Here is a 23921-nt window from a genome sequence, read left to right on the forward strand (position 1 = left end):
CTGCAAAACACAAACCCGAACCCTCTCTAACAGCCTCAACCAAGGACTACCCCAAGTCTAAATGGGTCCTCGGTCTGGTCCGTGGACTGCTCTCTTTAGGATACATTTGCCAAGGCATAGCGGAGCCTCCTAGTACTGGCTTAGAGGAGCACTGGTTCCACTTTGAGCCTCTCACAGATCACATAGCTCCTCAGCCTGAGGAACATCCAGATGAAGAAAATGTATTTCAGACACTTCCATCTACTTTCTTTCAGTGTTACCTCTTGCCTTATCTCTACAGCATCCTATGATGGCTCTTTTGGTCATGGCCCCACCATCCTCCCCTACTTGGACCACTTCCACATTCCAGCGGTCCAGACTGAAACTCTCAAATGAAACTCCCTTCAGCCCACTTGCAGTTCATTCTTCAACATTGCATCTCATGTGTTTTGTCACCTCAAACATTTATGCCTTTGAGCTGCCCAAATTGTTCGTCTGAGCTACTCAGCATTGCTGAAGTTTTGCATCACTGTGCTTTTGTTCTCAGTTATTCCCATCATAAATAAAAAATCAAACCCCCAGCTCAGGTTAAAAACGTCATTAGGATCGTGTTTGTATTCTTTGGTTTTTCAGCACTGTAGAGCTATAGGGGCCATTTACTGTTGATGCCGCCAGGAGCTCGACTGTGAGTCATATGCCACACATTCCCTCTGTATTTGAACGGGACAATGAAGGAGGAGGTTTTGACAGCATCCTCCTGTTAAGACTGGAGAAATCCTCTGCACAGGGTGGGTTGCTGCGCTGCTTTCGCTGGCGCTTCAAAGCTGTGTAACAGCGCATTGCTTTTTCTTTTTGAACTCGCCTTTCTGAGGGAATATTGTGCCCAGACAGCTGGGGAGGGAGCGACTCTCCAGGCTGCTGCGTGAGAGTATGACAACAGTTTCTACATCAAGATACTTCTAATGACGTGACAGAGAGCTGATAGAAGCAATAGTGGAGTGCTTTTATGGCTCGGTGAGTCCATGACGCTGCCCTTGTTTCACAGTTCTCCCGAATAATTGGAGAGAAATATGGTCGACTGAAGAGCACCACTGTGTTATCGCGTGAATCTGTGTCCATAATTAGGCGTTGTGCTCTCAAATCTCACCGTAATGTCGTTTCACAACTCAGTTGCTGTCACCTGCTCTTTATTGTCATGTGAAGACCACTGGGTGGAAGAACTTACTCCCAGGACTCGCAGCGGACTCGTTTTCAAAAGAGAAAGTTTGCTCACGGTAAAATATCACCCCTTTTTCTCCGAATTGAAAGTAGTGCATTCATGAGTTCCCTGTAAGGTTTGCCACCCACAAGCTGATGTAATATTTATATACGGAGGAGCCGCAGCATTCATTAGACTCTTATCTCCCGGCTTGTACTCCAGTTTGTGGCTCACACTGCTGCTTCGAAGGGGCTTTTCCAACGACATGAAGTAAGCCGAGCCAGGTGGAGCTGCCCTCAGACAAGACCTCTCTCCTGCGTGCCAGCGCGGTGAATAACAACCATCTAAAAGAAACGGCTCTGTGTTTACATGTGGGTCGACGATATTGTTATATCATTAGTTGCATCCCAGTGATTCATAAACTACCCACTGCTCATTAATCTGGTGGGCGGCACAGTGAGTCAGTGGTATTCTCAAGCGTAAAGGGTTTGGGAACGCTTTATTTAAACATCATTTAAAAAAAAAAACTCAGTGGTAATTCCGGATTTTTGCTCCAGCTCGGTAACAGGTTCTCAGCATGCGCAGGTGGGTACATTTTCCTCTGTTGTTTAGCTCTTCACCTGCCAGCAAGGCCAGGCCACCAGCAGTGCTCCATCTTTGGTTCTCAACACTGTTGTCGGTTGATCCTCCTGGTCACCCGCTGACCCTCCCCTCGCCCTGCCTTCTGCTGATTCCTCTTTCTCACGCTCAGATCCACCACCAGCAGCCCTTGACTAGCTGAAGTGGCTGCCTCACAATTTCCAACTTCACTTTGTTTTTATCATAAGTTCCAATTCATTACAGCCAGATGGGTTGGGGCCCAAAAGTGGGTCGGGAAAACAACACAAACAAACAAACAAAAACCCTTTCACTTTATTAAACTGTACAAATCACACATATAACAGAATTAGGAATGACTATTAAAGTGTAGTAGTTTAACTGGCTTATTTTTCACCACCACACACAAATCCTGTGAGTCATCGTATCCCCAGTTATTTTCAGTAATAAAGAAAATTCCAACACTCATGAACGCACCATCTGCACCCACTGACACACACTTCTGAAAACAAGCCACCGCCCATCACTGTAAATTTTATATTCAAATTACATTTTTTTCCGGTAACTATCTGGTCAATCATGAACTGTGATATCACTGAAGGGAGTCGCAGAAATATCATACGGTGATCCAAGTATGAGGACAGAGACTCCCATGCATCAACCTGTCTGCATTTTGTGTGTTCATTTTCCTTCTTCACTTCTTATTCTGAGCCTGCAATTCCATCAGATATTGTGTTAGACTGGTCACTGATGACTTAAAATGAAGCATCCTACAATGTTTTATTTTATTGCTAGTCACTATTAGCTTTTATGCAGCACAAAACACTACAAAACCCAAATGGCAGTGGTGACTAAATGTGTTGTCTTTACAACACCCGGTCTAGTGGTTTTTGCCGTGGGCCAACACACTACTTGAATCATTGAAGTTGTTTTATTGATATGATTGTATGCTGTTTTCAATGTGTGAAATGAGCTCCAAGGCTGACTACTTTTTTTTCTATCATTTTTTGATTAGTACTATCTGGTTTTCCATATAATGTCATTGTATCTTCATCACGAAACACATTTCCTTCGTAGAATTCTTTGTCTCTTATTTCATTCATACCTTTCATAACACTTCCTGTCCGTTTTGCTCCACTTATTTTTTCCATTCTAACATTCCCTCTGCTTCAGATATAAACATTTGATTAAAACTGAGCGACATGGTGACACAACAACGGCCGCACTTGAGAAAAAAAAATATAATCAATTTGGAAACAGTTCCTCGCATGCGGGAAAATATGATTGACTGAACTCTTCTCCTGCTGAGACCTGTTACCTGCTATCTGTGTTAACATATTTGTTTCATTGCCCATTTTGCTGCAGTCCAACATGTAATTTTTTATCCACGGGGTTTCTATGGCAACCCCAGTCATGAAAGCGACCCACCGTCTGGGTGAATTCTTCCTCACAGCCTCCCAAAGTGGCTGAAACATCTGCATGTTTGATTTCATGGCGCTATTGCACTCATGACATATATGTGTATTTTAAAAAGAAAAAAATATATATTTTGCAGCAGCTTGAATTCAGTTGAATTCATGTGAAATAATTAAAAAATCCATTTTGGCCCTCACAGACCAAATAAATCTGAGAGCATGATTGAGAGTAACTTGACTTCTAACTGTTTCCCAGCCTACTTTTTATTATTTATTATCATTGTCTGTATGATTTACCGTTAGTTTTGAATTACACTACTTAAAAGTACATGCTTTTATGGGAGTGTTCAATTTTAATCCTTGCTATTCAGGCCTCTAACCCACAAATGTAATAAATAAAATGAATTATTATTGCCTTGTCATTTTCACATGGTCCATCTGACTCAACTTTACTCTGCTTTCTATCGTCTTCTTGGCTGAAACCCAGTGGCTTAAGAGAAAAATGTGATGCGTGAGTGGGCGTTATTTCTTTACATAAAGAGGCATATTTCACTGTCACATCTCAGCTCTGCTCATTTCTCTTCTGCATCCACATAATAACTTACCTTCGCTCTTGTCTTCACTCAGGAAACGTCAAACATGCAGCCCCCACTGATGGAAGACCTGGAAGTCGCCCACCTCCAGACTCTGTGAACGTTTGCTGCTTTCGCCTCTCTATCTCAAGCTGCTACCTGATCCGGCCATGCTTCGTGTGGAGTCTCGCCCCGGGTCATTGGCCCGGGCGTTCCACTACTGCCCCCTCCGTGTGCTGGTGCTGGAGCTGCTGATATCAGGGGCTCTTCCCAGCATGTCCAGATTACCTCCCACCGCCAAACATGAGATCATCATAGATGGAGACTTAGTGATCGGAGGTCTGTTCCCGGTGCACCAAAAAGGTGAAGGTACAGAAGACTGTGGAAAGATCAATGAGGCGCGAGGGATTCAGAGACTGGAGGCCATGCTGCTGGCACTTGATGAAATAAACTCCAGCGATCGCATCCTTCCCGGACTCCAGCTCGGTGCTCACATCCTGGACACCTGCTCGAAGGACACTTATGCTCTGGAGCAGTCTCTGGACTTCGTTCGTGCATCTCTCACCAAGGTGCACGATCCGGGCTTCATCTGCCCTGATGGCTCCCGACCCATCCAAAATGAGGTCCCGCTGGCCATTTCTGGGGTTATTGGAGGATCCTACAGTGATGTTTCCATCCAGGTAATGCTCTTCTGAGCATGCAACTTCTGCAATTCACTCTTAATAACTCTGTTGGTCCTGAATCCTGACAAGCAGTGAGGGTTGTTTACATGGGCAAAGCCCAAAGCCCAGTTCGTATGAACTCGAACTTTGATAACTTGGATTGGTTGGAATCTCTCTCTGCTGGAGTTTGATGGTTGTGAGGCTTAAGGTCTTTCGTGTCTTTCATGTGGCTACCGAGAAGCTCTGTAGTCCAAGTGCTGTGTGTTTGGGCTCATTCAGTAAGGACAGGTGACCTGCACATTTTGTGGTGCTGTTCCTCCTGGACCCAGGTCACTTGCTGCTAACACATAGCACCGCTGTTCAGGTTCCGAGTTCAGATGACAATAACATATTTCACCAAGGTGTCCGAACTCCCTCCCTGTTTTTATTTATTTATATTTTAATCTATATGTGCGTGTCAGCCTGTTTATCCTACTTTGTTCAAAACACAATCCTTGTGAGGGCCGTATGACCTTGTGGGGACAAGGTTAAGCTTCATATTTGAGGATGAAAGCTTCGAAATAACTGAGTCAATGGGTTTCAGTCTGGTTCTGGTGTCCTGGTTGAGGTTAGCCAATGTTTTTTGGATGGTTTAGTTCAGGTTGAGAAGCTGGGGAAAGGGTTATGACAATGAGAGGTCCCCATTCCTCAGACCTGCCGGCCGCATCTGGATCCTTTAAACCAAAGCACACAGTGAGGTATCCTCTCCTCATATCACTTTATGGATCCAGAAAAGCTGACTATAATATTCCATACTGCACTATGAGAAGCATATCCGAAAATGGTTTAAAAATAAAATACGACAAAAATGACATTGAGGTTTGCGCTTCAATACAGTCACTAATAACGGTGAAGTCCGTGTCTTGTCTTACTAATTGAACAAACATTTTCAATTTGTGGCTGTGAGAAGAGTCATGGCAGCCTCAGCAATCCCCGGCACAATTATCATGTGGTTGCTCACATGAAAAGACAGCCAGAGGACAAGCAGCGCAGCGTGTTTAATTCATTCCATTTACCCTCAGTCCCATATTACCATCATGACTGTTGGTCGGAGGAAGTGTGTGCAAATAAGTTGTTTACGCTTTCTATTAACTCTGGTTTACAACACAAACACTCTGTTCCCACACGCTCATCTGCCACGTTGTGAGGATTTCAGATCCTGCTGTCCATCACACTCCTCTCCCCAGAAACCTCCTCCTGCTATCTTAGTGGAATACTGAGAGTCTTTACATAAAAATTCTGAAATGTGAGGTCGGTCTGCATCCCCAGTTGAATGTGTTCAAGGCACCTCACAAGAGAGGCTCCCAGGAGCCGTCCTAGAAAGATCCCATCCTGGTTCTCCGCACCTTATCTTTAAAAGGGGCAGTCCCTTGTTCTTTGAAGCGCTATCCTTCAAGGGCATACGTGAGAATTTGAACATCAATCCACTGGAAATTGAGAGCGTTGCCTTTTGGCTCAGCTCTTTCTTCACAGGGTGATATTTGAGGACAAGACTTGGTGGACCTTTCCCACTGAGGAGGAGCTGATGAGAACCCAATTGAATTCACCAAACCCAGGCGAGAGGATCAACACTCACACCTCTAGACAGCAGTCACATTTCAACCAGATGTTTCTGAAGGCGATGTATGGAACGTGGCAGTAAACCCAAGGGACACCATGAGGAGGAGGGGGACACGCAGACCAGAAACGTGTACAAGAATAGATGATGTTCTTTTAAATGGATCTATATTGCTGTGTGTTATACAATATTTCTAGAGTCTCATAGGGAAGCTTAAAAGTCGAAACGAATGTCATTTTTGGAAGGTAAACCTACTAAAGAAACTAGAGGAGGGATGTTGGCATAAATTCAGCCCCTGTGAGAGAGGGATAAAAAGTGTTTTTTTTATCTGATTTATGAATCTGCGCACGGTAAGTTTTCTGCCAGGAATGCTGATTCTCTGAATGAACTGCCACACCGTGAGTGGTGTGATAATATATGCTAAAACACGGCAGAATATGACCGACCTTTAGATTACGTCTCTTCAAGAGTCTGCGGTGGTGAATGCCTAATCTCGCTGTCACTTCTGGACCGAAGATTATTCACCGACGTTGGGGGACCGCTCACATTATGTAAGAAATCCTGTCTGTAACACCCCATTCCTTTTATGTTGTCGACAGTTTTTTTTTTTGCAGAAAAAGAGTAGTTCTTTAATGAGGAATGAAAAAAAGAGTGTGGTTCCCTGTCTATGCGACACTCTCACACAGACGTTCAGCTTCTTTGTGGGGTTTTCTTTCTACCACTTTAGATGCGCACCATCGCGCTGGTGAATCTTTTTGCTCACTGGAGACCTCCATTAAAAGACCTGTGAGGGCTCCCACTGTGGGATTTCTCTTTGAGGTCACCAGTTCAGAGCGTTCCGTATTATCCCAGAGCAACTCTTTACGGAGATGAGCGGCTGCCTAAATGTGAGGCAGAGATGTGCCAGGACCATCCTTGAGAAAAAGCTGTTTTCCCATCTGTGGGGAGCGTCTCTGCTGGCAGAGAGTCCACGCGCCAGTAACAAGCCTGGGGACGGGATTTTGGAATAATAGTGGGAAACAGGATGGTTTTTGGCAGCTAAACGGTTGAATTTAGTTGCTTTTCAGACCCAACAGCTGGGATGTTTCCCTCGGCTTTGACAGACTGTTTTTTCAGTCATCCGCGAGTGGTCTGTAAATTGTGTAAATGACCTGCCATTGTAACAGTGAAAAGCAGCGTTTAGCTTTTAATGATGTCTTATTTTTCACAGGTTACAGTTGGTGTCATTTTCATATTAATGCTATGGAGACATTGTGCATTTACCCTTTATTGAAATGTCTTTGTTTTGAAAGTGCAGCTCTGTCCGCTTGTTACTCTCATTGGTCACCAACTGTGACTGAGTTTTCAGGCCACTGTGTGTCTGAATATATATTATTATGGATGACACGTGATGTTTCTTTAATCCGCTAATCACATTATTGATTCTGTAAATTGCTAGTCTTAGCCAGACAAATGTCTACTGTAATTACAGAGTAGTAGAGGAGAATGACATAAACATTCATTCATTCTTCCCAATAATTAATGTAACATGAAAGGAAACATAAAATTAAGTTTAATATGAGTTACTCCCTTGGTCTCAGTGGGCTACGGGGTGCAGGCAGGCACAATGTTGGTAACCTTAAGGCCTTTATACTACGAGCATATATGGGTACTACTACTACTACTACTAAACTAATAATAATTTGTGGATGGAAGGGATAATTTTATTCCCGTAATTTCCAGACTATAAGCCGCTTCTTTTTTCTTGCAGTCTAAACCCTCCAGCTTATGCAACGACACGGCTAATATCGATTTTTACATGCTAAAGAGGTCAAAATATTGGGGCTTATCACATCAAACCAATGAAATCGCATGCATTTTATTGACCTTAAAGTTCTCCAAATGCCCACGTTCGCAGTTGATCTCCTGGAGACAAGAAGAAGCAGCTGAGACCGGCTGTGGTGTCAGAATTTTGACATGCAGGCGAAAACAGTGCATTTTGAGCACCTCAATCTCAATAAAACATGTGAGGAGTTCATGATTCAAGTTCAGAACCAGTTTGTTTCATGAGTCAGTCTCCATGCTGGAGCCCATTTTCAAAACTAGTTTAGAAGTGATGCTCATGCATTTTCAAGTTTGGGTGCACCACTGACCTTTCTACGGTGCAGACAGCACCACTGCACCTGCGGCTTATGGTGCGGCTTATGGAAAAAATGTGTGAAAGCACATTTCAGACAAGTTACGCGCCCAGTTACAGTTAAATTACGTCATGTAACCCTGCTGAATTTGCTAAAATGTCCAAAAAATAAATTAGCCATCGTGTAATTTTCCCTGCAAGAAATGATGTAACGTTGCCAGAGTCACCAGACACAGCCCTCATCCCCATCCCTCACCAAGAATCGGAAAGTTGACACAACTAATGAGCTTCTTCTGCTGGTTGCAGAGGTTAACTGCGACTCGTCTTGCTCAAATGATCGCTTAGTGAGCAGCTCTGAGAGGGAAATGGAGTCTCTACGGCTTTGTGCTGAACTCATCGGCAGATATAAGGGGGAGATTATTGGGCGTTCCTACCGTGACTAGTGGCTCTGTGAGTCGCAGCCCTGTGGCTTCTTCACTGACTCACTCTCCGAGGAGAGGCCAGAGCTCTCCTCCTTCACACGAACCTCATCTCTTGAGGAACACAACGTTGATGTAAGAGAGAGAGAAATGTACAAGACAAGAAGGGAATAAAAAAAAGGAAATCCTTGAAGGTGAGTTCAAAGGTGTTTGTTCAGAAAGAAAAAAAAAAATCAGCACTCATCACTTTGACAGTCTGGAGCAGTTAGTTTCTTCTCCCTTGACACAGCAATGTCACAACACAAAGAAATATTGCAGACAAAAGCAGCTCAAAATTCATTGAAAAAATAGAAAAGCTAAAAAAATTTCACATTTGTGAGTGAGTTGTCGTCTGAACGTGTGTGAACAATGTGGGACACTGCTCCCCATCATGACCCGTGGATTAACTGCAGTAAATGATGGTCACAAACTTTGGGTCATGACAAAAAAAATAAAATGGACCCTATCTATCGTGATAGAGAGAGAATCTTGGCCGTTGGTAAATGAACATGCAGCATCTTTCATTTTTCATCGCATGTGCAACTATTTCTGCGGCACCGTTGAAGCCCACAATAATGTAGCAGCACCGACAGTGACGCACTCTGGGGATGAGCAGCATGCCTCGCCCAGGCCAGCGTGAAAAGATTTCTCTCCAGACCCCTCAACATACTGTTCCTGGCTGTGTTCCGAAGGACAGGCCTCGAAGATGTAAAGTTAACCCCAGGTGCTTTAAAGTGACTACCCAACCCATCTAGACACAATGACCTGGAACTCATTGCATCTGACCGTCATGAAGTGCTCCGAGAGACTAGTCTGCCTAGTAGCCGCCCTTCCAATGACCCACATCTGTTTGCATACAGGTCCCGCTCGCATCTCTGTCGCCCTGCACCCTGCTCGTACCCTCCTGGATTCCATGGACTTGAATGTTTTCCTGGACAGTTCAATCATTAACCCCATCATCCCCTGACAGCTCATGGAAGAATTCCATCTGTGACTCAGAAAGTCGCTTTGCAAAACTGCACTGGCCTGGAGCTCACAGACTCTGCGGTTCGGTCCACAGGACCATCACTGTGGGCTCAGAAGCTCTTTCAGCCCTTTGCTTTTCAGACTGTTGACCAATGTCTGTTCACTGACCGGGAGCCACAACCACTTGTGGACAGCTTTTTTGAAAGGTTTAGCAGGCCAGCAATGTTGTATGGTTTGGAAACAGTGGCACTGAGGAAAAGACAGGAGGCAGAGCTGGAGGCAGCAGAGATGAAGATGCTGAGGTTCTCTCTGGGAGTGAGCACAATAGAAAGGATCAGTAGGCAGTAGATCAGAGAGACAGCACATGTGGTCAGGTGTTTAGGAGACAAAGTCAGAGAGGCTAGATGGAGATGGTTTGGACATGTACAGAGGAGAGAGAGCCAGTACATTGGGAGGAAGATGTTGAGGTTGGAACTACGAGGCAAAAGGTGGAGAGGAAGGCCAAAGAGGAGATTTGTGGAGGTGGTGAAGGAGGACATGAGGTTTGTAGGTTTGAGAGAGAGAAGAGGAAGCAGAGGACAGGGTGAGATGGAGGAAGATGATCCGCTGTGGCCACCCCTGAAGGGAGAAGCCGAAAGAGAACGAAGAAGAAGCAGCACCAGTTTCAATCTTGGTGCTTGACTTTGGGAAATGGATTTGGCCCTCAGGCCAGGAGTATGGTCGAGTGGAGAGCGGCCAGTGGATGCTGCTTGGGCATCTTCTCCATACGCTCAGGTCCCCAATAGACAGGAGTTAAGTGCATCTCAAGTCAAGTCACCAATAGATTCCACGCTGGAGTCCAAGTCAGAGTGTTTGGAACACAGTCTCAAAGCTCAATTTATTTATCTTCATATTGATATGCAGCACCTCTGATGTGCAGACAGCAGTAAACCATCTCTATTCATTACAGTTTCAAAGAGTCAGAAGAAAAATAATTGGTTTCAGGTTGCACCTCAGCAGATGTTGTTGAGGATTGTCTATTAGAATGACCTGCAGATTCTATTTCTGACGCCTTAATGACATCGTTCGCTTCAGTTCGTGGCAGTACTTCATCAAAACTCAACCCCAAATCCACACCTTCCTTCAGTTCTTGTCATTCCGGTTATTAAAGTTCTGCCTGGTCGTACATACAAGTGCAACACTGTTGGTTTGCAGTGGTTTATTAACAGCGTTGTCACTCAAGGGCTGGAAGTTTCTGTCTTTATTGCATTTTCATCCTCAGCGAGTGCAGCGTGTGGAAAGAAAAAAGAGAAACTCCTTTTGTTTTAACTTCAAACAGGTTCTACTTTATCTTGTGATTTGAGAGCTGAAGCTCACCCACTCCTCCTTCCTCTTCTCTGCTCATCCTGCCGCTGTTATTTTTGAAATCCTAGCATATTGAGAGAACTCAGCTTGGCTCCCTAATTAACACATGAAGAGTCTTTCTCGAAGTGAAGGGAAGCATTTTAATGACTGGAAGGTCGGTTCAAGTCAGGACCCATGCAGTCAACATTATCGATGAGCTATTGATTTCCACACGTCTTTTCCTCTGGACATCAAGCAAGATGTTTCTCAGTTTTTCCCAAAAATCGCCCGACGCTGTCTGATAACCAGCTGCTGTCATTCAAGTGAATACCGTCTGAATGAAGAGAAGTTTGTTTGCGTTTCAGAGATGTTTAAAAAAGGCATTGTAAAGCCGTTGCTATCCTCATAGTTTTGTCTTTGTGCGATACTGTTGACACCCAAACAGGAAATGTTTTTGGTATGTCCCTCTTGACAAAAAGTGACGTACTATCACCTAAAAAACACGTAGAGTTTGTATATATGGTACTGGATGATAAGAAAATATACTTTCACTTTATGAAATAAGTACATAAATTGAATGAAAAATCTCCTGATATTACATAATACATCCATCCATCCATCCTCAACTGCTTGCCTGTTTTTCCCTTCTGTCGTCTTGTTTCAGGTGCTCCTTTTAAACCAATGATGTAATGTCCTTGAAACAGGAATTATTTAAGGAAACTCCCCCTGCAGAGTTCGGTGTGTCGCAGGTCTTCCTCACTCCTCTTCTTCTGGCTCAGCTCTCTCTTACGCGCAACAGTGTGGTATGGCCCCTGCTGCGCCGATTCACTGATCAATCTCCAACTCTTTTACTCCCTCACTCAAGAACAAACCCCACTATATTTAAACCTCCCCACTTGAGGCAGCACCCAAAGAGGGCAAACTTTCTTTTCAGGTTGAAAACCTTTGCCTCTGACTTGGAGGTGCTGATCCTCATTCCAGCCGCCTCACACTCAGATGCACACTGATCCAGAGAGAGATGAAGCTCGTGATGTAAATCTTGTGAGATTACATACTACATGTAATATATAACAAATAAATAAAGCATTCAGAGCCTCAGGGGTGTCTGAATGAATCACCCAAAATTGTCAACACAGACTGAGTCACGGGCTGAACTGGAAACTCTGTATTTCCTCCCATCCTTTTGTTTGATGTTTCCAGCTTAACTGTTGACATATGTAACCTGTAAGTGAGAAAACAGCCTGTCAGTGGGCAAAGCTTGAGCACTGTAACCTTCGCAGGTCGTGGTATCTAGGTGAATTATTTGCATGCGCTTGTTAAACTGAAGATATGAAACAGAAACCAGGCTGCCACTTGAATCACAAAGATACTGAAACATTAAAAGCACTCTTTACCAGGCAGCTCATTTACCAATATTGTGATTATTTATTATTATATTTTTGTTTGATGTTTTTTCATCGATTGCACTTCGATAAATTGGACGTTAGCATACACATTTAACCCCTACATGCCACGCTCCGCATGTCACCATTGCAACAAAACAAGGCATATGGCTGTGTTGCAGTTTTTGTTATAAATCTATGATTTATATTGAAAACCCTGAAATTAAATGCATTTTTAATCTCAATTAATGGACCTAGATTTGAGTTAACTTTTTATTAAAGGCAAATTACTCACACATTTGCTAACAATGCTAATGCTAACAATGTTGCGTGTTTAAGATGTTGTTGAGCCTCTTCAGAACCTCTGAGGTTCTTCAAAAGAATGTTCCTCATTTTTTTTTTATTTAAGTGTTTCTTCCAGTATCTTTTATTTAATTTGAAGGACAGGAAATATGGATATTCTTCCCACTACGGGGAAAGAAAAACCGACGTGCGAAGGGGGAAAAGGAAAGACTGACAAAATAGCAATCTAGTTATCATATTCTGTCACAAGTTTGACTATAGCATGAAAAATAAAACATGATTAAAAAATATGCTTTGAAGCTCTCAAAGTATTTCTAAAGGAAATTATTTTTTCTCTTCTGTTATCTTGTTTCAGGTGCTCATTTAATATGATGATGTAACGTCCTTGAAACTCTAAGGAAACTACCCCTGCAGAGTTCGGCGTGTCGCGGGTCTTCCTCCCGACACATACTCACGCGTAGTAATATACATGTGCACGTACGATAATACCCAGCTCTTGCCGCGTAATTTTCTCTCGACAGAAGTATTTCCCCGACTGCAGTTCCATTGTCACAGTTCAAACACATTAATGGAAGCCGGCCGCTGTATTTGCTATGCAGAACATGTTGTGTATCTCTGACCCGCTGGTGAGTGGGTGGGCTGGTGTGGCGCGCATCACGGAGTTTCACTCTGTATGTCATCTAATGTAAAGATCAGATTGGCGTGCACCTCAGGGACATACAGATGGACTTTCCATGTCGGGTGAAAAAACAACAGAGGCATGAGTAAGAGACTGTCAGGCTCCTACGGAGCGCTGGCTTCAGATCTCACTGCTGGGCCACCGTGTGCTCACTCTGCAGGCCTCATAAATCATACAGCAGAAGTGGCGCGAAAGAAGTGAGTATATATTTCAACACTGTAGTGAAATAAAAGATTTTTGTCGCAACTGAGCAGTGTGAAGTGAAGAAGGGAGAATCATCAAGCAGGTCATTTACAGTACAATGAGGCGTCTTCACGGTGCAGGAATTATTTGCTATGGATATGTCTTTCAGTTATATAAGGAGTCAATTAAGTCGACTCCCAACCCAAAAAGACGAGAACTAATGGAGACTGACTGTTGAGAATGTTGTCGGAAACCAGCTGTGAAGAGCATTTAATTGCTCTATTAGATTGGTGCGCCGCAAACAAAGGTTTTTCACGAGCGGATGAGTTCACAGCAAATGAAGAGTCAAGCGTGAGGGTATGTGGTTGTGTATCCTTTAAGGAGTTGGACAGTATGGCGCAGTTAGATGTTTTCCAATTAGACCTTTTCTTTTTTTCTTGTTATTCACACCATCATTGCAAAAACACTTTGGTCATCGAATAAGATCATGGAGTGCTGGTATTTTATTTATTTCTTCATGAAGTACATCTGTGAATAAATGGAAAATCATTCAATTCATTTGTCAGAGGCTGATAATATTTCTTGAATTTTAATTGATACATATTGTTCATGGGTGTCTAATGCTTTTCCATTTTACGTCAATAAGTGTTAGCAAGATATGTCGCCTTAACATCTGGTGAAGTGTGAATGGCTGATCTCAATTTATTTATCTAATTTGTATTCACACATTACAGTGAGTTTAATTTCTCTCATATTTACACAGGAGTTGTCCATGGTTTCAACTTTTTGCTCCTTGTATCTCAGGTCAGCAAAAGTGAGGGTTGGCCTGAGACACTGCGCCTCAAACTCATTCAGTTTGGCCACCTTTCCAATGGGCTGTTGTGTTGCCCCTCTTTCACAAAGACAAGACATGGATTTGAAAACAAAATGATAATAGAATAAATAAAATAAACTTGTTTCCAAGTTCAATGATGCCGTCTTACACTAGAATTTTCCTCTCAGAGCTCAAGCTCTTTGCCATTCCCACCCAGGTGGGGCACCAGAGGAATGCTGCCCTGAGGGTTGTTCAGATTCACTGACTCAGCTTCATGTTCCTGGACATGAAATCTATGTGTAGGAGAAAGACTCTCTCTGTGATGGTAGAAAGTAGAATTGCATCATCGCGTTTCAGGGCCTTTTTCAGAGGAATGTGACTTACCCCTCTGGGCACCAAAGTTATTTCTTTTTTTGTCAGTGAAATATTCCATTTTCACATCACTATTTCAACAGGATGTAGCTTGAAGATGGTTAGAGATAAAGACAGGCTGTGGAAGAGAGGAATCTTGAGTCTGAACCGAAGTTTGTGATGGAAGTAAATTCACTCGTCTAGTTCGTTGATGATGATGAAAGCTGGCTATCATTCATGAATTCATATAGGCCTCTGTTTTGCTGTTACTACGAAACTGCTTCCCTCTCTGTTTACTCCAAAGTTTGATGGAAACACGCCCACAAATCTTCCTCAGATTGAAGTTGGAGGTGCCTGTCGTCTGCTTTTGTAAAGCAGAAACTACATCAGGCTTCATATTTACAGCTGGGCTTGTTTATATGCCACAATGCTGCCGGTCACAGTTTTGAAACGATGGCACCCAAGGGTTTAGGTGCCAGACCTCAATTCAGTGCTCATTGGTGGTTGTGGATGTGGGCAGGTGCAGACCCAAACACAAATATTACATCAATGTTTCAGTGATATGATGAATAGTGAGGTGAGTTGCCGGAAGCATGAGGAAGAGGATGTCTGATGGAATCACAGGCTGGAGATGAAGTGGGAAGGTGTCCTGAAGTGGTGACAAGAAGAATTTGTATGCAGTTTAAAAGATCATTTCAAAGTTTAGACACGCAACATATCCTCCTTGCTTGAAATGGAAGAGCTTGTCCAGATGGGGCGGATCATGTGGCAGCACTTGGACAGCCCTTAGTCTGGGTTTTATTCTCTTTTTATTCTCGGGCTCCATTTTGACAGATTTTCATTTCATTCCCTGTTGCTAGCTACATTGGTCCCCAATAGACAGCACTACGTTTGTTCTTTGTAGAAGCTTGACACGCTGATTCAAGCCTGCTAACTTCTCACAGGGGTTGAAAACGTAATATTTGGCTTATCACTAAACAGATGCCGAAAACCTATTCTCTGAAAAGTCTTTATCAAAAGCAGGACGCTCAGACTGGCTACTAAAATCACTAGCAAGGCCTCATTTGAATGTCAAGCATCGCCTTCCGGATAAGATTACACCGTTTTATTCATTTGTTCGTCACTAAATCAGCATGCATTCGACTTTTTAAGTTGGCACACCAGAAGTGTGCTCATATTGGAGCTGTCAATGGAGGCACCGGGAAGAAAACACTGTGTGAATACAAAGAGACGGTTTCTGTCACACACTTCAGTGCTGCCATGAAAGCTCCGCTGTCAAGCTTCTACAAGGCTGCTGTCTTTGGCTAACTCAAAAAAAGGGTTGGTCACAAAAGGACCGGCCTGACTGAGCTTATATTACCTGCTACTCCAAACACCACATAACTCCTACAATGAACGACTTACTTGATTCAAGATTTGAAAGGGAATCTGTCAGTGAGTAATGCACGCGTAAACAGATGAAAACACTTGAGGGAAGGCGCTGCAGTGTGTCTGTCTAAATACATCATATTAACTCGTGTCGTCCCCTTAAGAAATGAAAGGCTGCTGCAATTCGTTGGCCTTTATCTCGGGGGTGAATGAAGGAGGTTAAACTTCTGATTAGATCCAGGGGCTAATGTTTATGACTTTCTTGTCTGCATTGTTGAATGTGATGAATAAAATGATTCCTTGTGAAGCGATGTGGTTGTCGGACAAGACGCGGAAGAGATTCACAATTTTTGAAACCACTTTGACAAACCATGTTGGTTTCATTTGAGCTGATAAATAACAGGTAATATGACGCAGTTCAGTGGAGGCTGTACTTTTACTTTGACAGACTATTTGTGCCATTGCATTTCGCAGTCTAGCACAGAAAAGGAGTTTTTCACTTGAGGTGCTCGCTATCAAAATGATCAAACATGCAGTCATTAATGTTCCTCAGGCTGAGCAGGTTAGGAGCCAAATATAAATATAACATCAATGTTTGTGTGATTTGATGAAGACTGAAGTGAGCTGCCGGCAGCACGAGACAGATGAGGGCTGATGGAGAGGGGCTGGAGATGGCAGGGAAAGATTGTAGTGAAGCGGGGAGGAGGAAGGCCAAGTAGAGCTTTGGCAACTGACACTCTGCTCTTTTGATATTTGCAGAAACAAATTGCAGGAAATGTATTTGTTTGAAAATGTTTCCAGAAAAGACAAAAATATGACAGGATTAATTTATTTATTTTAAATAACGGTTTCGATTTTATCACAATATATTTGGCATGATTTAATTTGGGTTTGGGGAAGTTCCAGACAAATCTTTGAAATTCTTTGCCTCAGCTTCATAGCAACAATTATTCTGTCTCTCTTCACATTTTGGAGCGCATTTATTTGGTTTTGGATTTAGTTCTTAGCCTACTTTTAAACAAGGAAGCAAACTTGGATAGTGTCAATAAAGTTTTGTTGTTTTGACGCAGACAGTCTTTGGCGTTGCAGGTCCGACAAGGATCAGTCCATCGTTCTGTCGTGAAGCTGTGTGGTCAAGTTGTAGGCACATCGGGTTTACAAACTGGAAGATGCGCATTTGACCGGCTTCTTCGCTGTGAGTGTGTGGGAAGAGGAGCACCGCAGTGACGATGGACAAGTCAACGCTTCAGCATAGATCTAGAATGTATAGAAGGAATGTGACCGAGTCAATGTGATCTCCTCACATGGTACATTGTAAACATGTTCTAATTGTTCATGATTCAATGTCATCATATCGTCCACCTGGATCATTTCCCATGGCACACCTGAAACTCTGGCACGACACATTGTTTTTTAACCGAAACACTTGTGTATTCCTGTCGAATTGAGGAGATGGCATGCATCGTCTGGATCGGATTCTATACATTTCACTTCCAAGCTGATGAACCAACTCTTACTTGCAGAGGAAGAGTCACCGCCCCACACACAATCGGAGCAAAGAAGCCTCTCAAAAAGCTGAAGCTCATCTCACTTGACCACACACCTTCACAGCAGAATGATGGAGTGTTCCTTGTCTGACCGAAAGCTAATGGTGCTAATGGCTAACATGACGGATAATTCTAAACCTTTATTTGTGCGTCAAAGTTTGGCTACAGTAAATGCAGTACCAAATAAATGTGCTCCAAAATGTAAACAAACAAAGAAAGATATGACAAGTCATATCGTCATCGCAACAATTTAAATTAAGATTTTTTTCCAAAAATGACACTTTTTTTTTCATCTCGAGAACTTTGGTTTAGTAGCACTCATCAAAAACTCTATAGAAATACCCTTTTTGTTTTTAAAGAAAAATAAAACGGTGACATAATAATTTCGACATACTGCCCACCTCTGCTCCACAATCATTATAAGAAGTGGTGGGAGTCGGGATGAAACGTTTACTCTACAAGATGCAGCCACTGAGGATGCAAGGAACCTTTACATACGTTTTCTCCAACCACAGGCTTGTTCATGTGCTTCTCATGAGCTGTGCCCCATGTGAAGCTGTGAGCCTCTTACCAATCCTTGAGTGCAGAGGGAGGGGCAGGAGGGAATGCTGAGCGGGTAGCACATCTTTGTAAAAGTAGTTTCACTTACAGATAATATATTGTTCCAGTTGGGAAACACAAACGTGTATAGTTTAGTTTTGGGGCAGATGTATGTGTGAGAGGGAGAAACCGAAATGATGAGGGAGGAAGAAGATTCAGCTCTCCTCCACAGGGACACTATTATTTGGGAAGCCTTCAGGCGTACAAGTTATGCCACAGGGAGGAGGTGAGGCTCACGGGGATTGTCCAATCACCACTGCATCGGGAGGGTTCCCTGCCAAGAGAACATATTTTCTCTCTCCTTGTTATTATCTCTTCTGGGCTTTTGGTAAAATAATGGCCAGGATTTCATGTCACAACAGTGACACAATCAATTCAGGAGGATTGTGTCCAAGATGAATGTGTCTGTCGGTGTTTCCACTGGAGGATTATCCCTGTCCTCAGTTGAACTCAGCACCGACGCCGATCGTCCACCAACAAATCAATACATTTGTCTGCTCCCAGAGAACCAGGTATAACCTGGGATGGGACTCTAACAAGGCCCGAAAGCGACTTTAATGAAGAGAAGCAATAAAGCAGGGAGTTAAAGAAAGGATTCTCTTGTTTGAATTGGTTTATCTTGAAATATTTGTGGGGAGATTGTTGAAGTTGCAGTGGGTCAGACTTCCTGTCAGAGTTTGAGATGTTGCTCTCACGCTCCACTACACTACTGACGCTGGACAGACAGCAGCCATGCACCATCTGAACCGTCCCAGTCCACGGCTGAGATTCTCCGTTCACAGGCCAGTGTTGGTGCTGAAGAGGGAGCTCTTTAAAATGATATACTTAATTAACCTTGAATTCAGATTTCAGAATTAGAAACCTGCAAATAATCTCATTCCCTGAATTGACAGATGGCTGAGAGGGAAAAAAGTGTCAGGAATGGAGGAAAGAATCTGTACAGTGAGGGTCCAATTAAAATGAAAATGATACGCAGGTGCAGCCAGACATTTGTTTGTTAGTTTGTCCAAATGTTATCGATTGCTTTCCCTGCAGGTTGCCAACCTTCTGCGGCTCTTCCAGATCCCTCAGATCAGCTATGCTTCAACCAGTGCAAAGCTGAGTGACAAAAGCCGCTATGACTACTTTGCCCGCACCGTGCCAGCAGACTTCTACCAGGCCAAAGCCATGGCTGAGATCCTGCGTTATTTCAACTGGAGCTACGTGTCCACGGTGGCGTCGGAAGGCGACTACGGGGAGACTGGGATCGACGCCTTCCAGCAGGAGGCTCGCTCACGGCAGATCTGCATCGCCACCTCAGCCAAGGTCAGCCGCTCCATGAACCGCCAGGGCTATGACAACGTGATACGCTCTCTGCAGCAGAAGTCCAACGCCAAAGTGGTGATCCTTTTCACCCGGAGTGAAGACGCCCGGGAGCTGCTGGTGGCAGCTGCCCGCATGAATGTCAGCTTTATTTGGGTGGCCAGCGATGGCTGGGGGGCCCAGGAGAGTGTGGTGAGGGGCAGCGAGACGGCAGCTGATGGAGCCTTTACCATTGAATTAGCATCCTACCCCATCAGAGAATTTGAGGACTATTTCACAAAACTGAACCCCTACACCAACATCAGGAACCCTTGGTTTAAGGAGTACTGGGAGAACCGGTTCGGGTGCAGCCTCCAAGAACCCGGCTGCAGTGAACACAGCCTCAGGGACGGAACTTTTGAGCAGGAGTCCAAGATCATGTTTGTGGTGAATGCTGTCTATGCCATGGCTTATGCTCTCCACAACATGAGGCAGGCGGTTTGCTCTAACACTTCCAAGGTGTGTGAAGCTATGAAACCAGGAAATGGCAAACGATTCTACAAGGAGTTCATCCTCAAGACCAAGTTTGAAGGTATGTGTTCACTGAATGCACCAAGACATTGTAGCAATTTTATTATAAACGTGGAAGGAAGAAACAATGGGATCGAGGGCATGTGAGGCCATCTGACAAATATATATATATATATATATATATAGCTGTGGCCAGTCTGGAGGGTGCCACCCAGATGGACTCACAGACGTGCTATTATAGGTACATATAAGTGCACGAGGGGTCACACGTTTATTTAGAAGGGATCCAGGGCATCTAATAATATGTTGGTGTTAATAGAAAAGAGTAAGAGCACACCATGCCCTGTAGTTTGTTAGAAAGTGGACTGTGTGGACTGTGCATCCTGACCCCTGGTCATGCTGTTCACCTTGGCTCTGGAGTTCAGATCTGATGCTGATGTGTCTATTGTTGACACCTTGAACTGGAACTGAGAGTGAGACGATACAGAGGCCAGAGGATGCAGAATCCAAGGCTTAGACTTTGAGGGCCACAGGCCAAGTCCAGACCAAGACCAATGATTAATAAATAAATGTGCGCGTCTCTATGTCTAATGGAGCAATGCTGCCACATTCACATTCTTGGCCTTGGTCTGTATGATCTCAAACTCGACCACAACACGAGTGTTCAACACGACCAGCCTTTGCTCCCCACTGTTTCCTTGTTCAACTCCTGCATCCACTCTTTCATTTAACCATGAATAAATGCATATAATTTGAAGATTTATCTCTCTGGACTGATAAATGAATAAGTACAGTGTCTGCAATGAAAAAAAGATGTGAAATAGTAATAGTAATGGAAAAAAAACTGCATGGAGTTCAATTGAAATGCAGGTGGAACTTGTGTGGATCCTGCTACATTCTCGGAAAGCGCAGTCCAAAGCAGATGTCCTTAAGTCAAACAATAATTCATATATGTCCCAGCTCCTCAATTCTCTGTTCATCCAACCGACTCGATCAGCAATTAATTTGATTTAAATGCGTCATTTAAAAAATGCTTATCATTTAATTGGTCAATTAATTCGAGGGGGAAAAAAACGCAAACATGAATAGTAGGAAGGTTACATAACTGGGATTTGTTTTTCTGTTCTTGCCCAAAACGGTTTCTGCTGTATCTGTTCAATGGGTCCCCATTTGTTTTGTTTTTGTTTCCAGCTCCATTCAGACCCCCAGACACCGAGAACATGGTCCGCTTCGACTCCGTCGGTGACAGCATCAGTCGCTATAACATCTTCCACTACCACAAAGAGGATGGGAAGTTTGTCTACAAGAAGGTGGGGTACTGGGACCAGAGTCTGACCCTGAACCACACCATGATATCATGGCGTGGACTGAGGCCGCCCACCTCTCAGTGTAGCGACCCCTGTCGGAAGAATGAGGTCAAGAGCATGCAGCCCGGAGACGTGTGCTGCTGGATATGTATCCCCTGTCAGGCTTACCAGTACCTGCTGGATGAGTTCACCTGTGCCGACTGCAGCTTCGGTCAGTGGCCTCTCGCCAATCTCACCGGCTGCTACGACCTGCCAGAGGAGTACATCCGCTGGGAGGATGCGTGGGCCATCGGCCCGGTCACCATCTCCTGCCTGGGCATCATGTGCACGCTCTCAGTCGTGGGCCTCTTCTTAAAGCACAATGAGACCCCAGTGGTGAAAGCCAGTGGACGTGAGCTTTCATACATCCTGTTGCTGGGTGTGCTGATGTGCTACAGCATGACCTTCGTGTACATCGCCAAACCCTCCACCGCCGTTTGCACCCTACGCCGACTGGGCCTCGGGACATCGTTCGCCGTGTGCTACTCGGCTCTCCTCACCAAGACCAACCGAATCGCTCGAATCTTCAGCGGGGTGAAGGACGGCGCGCAGCGTCTGCGCTTCATCAGTCCGGCCTCTCAGGTCATGATCTGTGGAGCGCTGATCTCCTGTCAGCTGATGGTGGCGGTGATCTGGCTGCTGGTGGAGGTGCCAGGCGTTCGGAAAGAAGTGAGCCCGGAGAGGAGGGACGTGGTCACGCTGAAGTGCAACAGCAGAGACACCAGCATGCTCATCTCACTCACCTACAACTGCATCCTCATCCTTCTCTGCACCATCTACGCCTTCAAGACCAGAAAGTGCCCAGAGAACTTCAATGAGGCCAAGTTCATTGGATTCACCATGTACACCACCTGCATCATCTGGCTCGCCTTCCAACCCATCTTCTACGTGACCGCCAGTGACTACAGGGTAAGTGTACCATCGCTGTGATCGGTCCTCGATAATAAACACATGAAAAGGATTCAAGGTTCAAAGATTATTTTATAGTTGTTAATCTGAGTCAAACAAGAACATGTCTCATTGAAAATTTGATGAGTCAGCACTAATATAATGACTACAATTCACAACATGAATGGTCATCGAATCATTCGCAGTTCAATCCTCCTTCTGCAGGCTTCACAGAAAATCTGTGGAGGAGAAAAGAGGTGCGAGTGAGGCAGGTCGAGATGAAAAAGAGGACTGTGAGCAGCTGATGTCAGCAGGGCAAGGTCATGGAGACAGCAGCTCTGGAGGTGTGAGGTCCTGCAGCGAGAAAGAGAGAAGTAAACAGGAGAAAGGGAAATGAACACATATGATGGACTGAGTATTGTTTTGTGCTGTACAGGTCGTTGAATATATTTTAAAATGTTTTCAAGTCGCTCACTCACAATGCTTTATATGTACTAGGCGAGTCAAACTCCAGACCACGCTGGTGGACCACATCTGTTTTTTCAGAGGCTATGACCTCATTTTAAGTATAATTTTGGACTATAGAGTGCACCATAATATTAGCTACAGCTGCTGAATTTAAGACGGAAAATAGATGTTGTTCATCAGTATGCTGCAGCGGTCTATAAGCCGCGGGTGCAGTGGTGCTGTCTGCACCGTAGAAAGGTCAGCGGTGCACCTGGCTTAAAAATGCAGGATCACTTCTAAACTAGTTTTGAAAATGAGCTCCAGCATGGAGACTGACTCATAAAACAATCTGGGAAATGTTCTGAACTTCTGTCATGAACTCCTCACATCTTTCATTGACATTAAAGCGCTCAAGATACTCTGTTTTCGCTGAAGTTCTGACACCCCAGCCGGTCTCAGCTGCTGCTTCTCTTCACCTGTCCTCCAGGAGATCAGCGCTGTGGGTGGAGCTGCAGACACGCAGGCAAAAACAGCCCATTTTGAGCGCTTTAAGGTCAATAAAACACCTCTGATTATATCGGGTTGATGTGATGAAGCTTAATATTTTAGCCTGTAAAAATCCATATATTAGCCACATCGTTGTATAAGCTACAGGGGTCAGACCGCAAGAAAAAAGTAGCGGCCTATAGTCCGGAAATTGCAGTACTTAGCATATTTCAATATTTGTATAGCAGTGATAAACCCAAGAACACTAACATCAGGAGTGTTAGCACTTTAGCTGGCATGTTTTTAGCAGAACAAATATGAGACTCTAACTGCACCATAACCTGTACCTGTTAAACAAAGCAGTGCCCGGCAAAACCATGTGACCGCCGCTGTTTGGGTGAAAATCCTGAGCCATTCATGCCATCGCTTAATGTTTAATGGCCGTGTATTATAACTTGAAACAGGATCTGACCTTTCACTGCGAGTCCACTTAATGATGAGCAGTGGAGAGACTCCCCCGGTGCAACACAAATATCGCCCGCACATCAGGAAAAAAGGTCATCCCACCTTAATTATGCACCCGAACGACCCACGGCAACAGTTTAACCCCGCTCTCACAAATGAATATAAATGGATTAGATGAATTATCGTCTTTTTTAAATAATCCGGCAGGTCAAACATTTAATTTTACATGAGCTACCCGGCCTTTCTAGCGCTCCCAGGACAGATGTTTACATGCGGTGTGAACGCAGCAAATGAGATGGAGCATGAATATTAGTGTTCGGTGGGGCTGCTGTGGGCAGGGGGGGGAGGGAGAGTGTGTGGGGGGGGA

At 44.2% G+C, this 23921-nt stretch overlaps 1 protein-coding gene across 1 annotated transcript in view; it reads left to right on the plus strand.

Moving 5' to 3' along the window:
• The window catches only part of grm2b (glutamate receptor, metabotropic 2b), a 30834-nt gene that overhangs the window by 1771 nt on the left and 5142 nt on the right, over window positions 1-23921 (plus strand). Inside the window, exons 2-4 of the mRNA XM_053868348.1 lie at window positions 3817-4441; window positions 19146-19983; window positions 21114-22177. Coding sequence (XP_053724323.1) covers window positions 3932-4441; window positions 19146-19983; window positions 21114-22177 — 2412 coding nt within the window. The 5' untranslated portion in view covers window positions 3817-3931. The remainder of the gene's footprint in view (window positions 1-3816; window positions 4442-19145; window positions 19984-21113; window positions 22178-23921) is intronic.

Source organism: Synchiropus splendidus, chromosome 6 (genome assembly GCF_027744825.2).
Source record: "Synchiropus splendidus isolate RoL2022-P1 chromosome 6, RoL_Sspl_1.0, whole genome shotgun sequence".
In the NCBI taxonomy this organism is placed as follows: Eukaryota; Metazoa; Chordata; class Actinopteri; order Syngnathiformes; family Callionymidae; genus Synchiropus; species Synchiropus splendidus.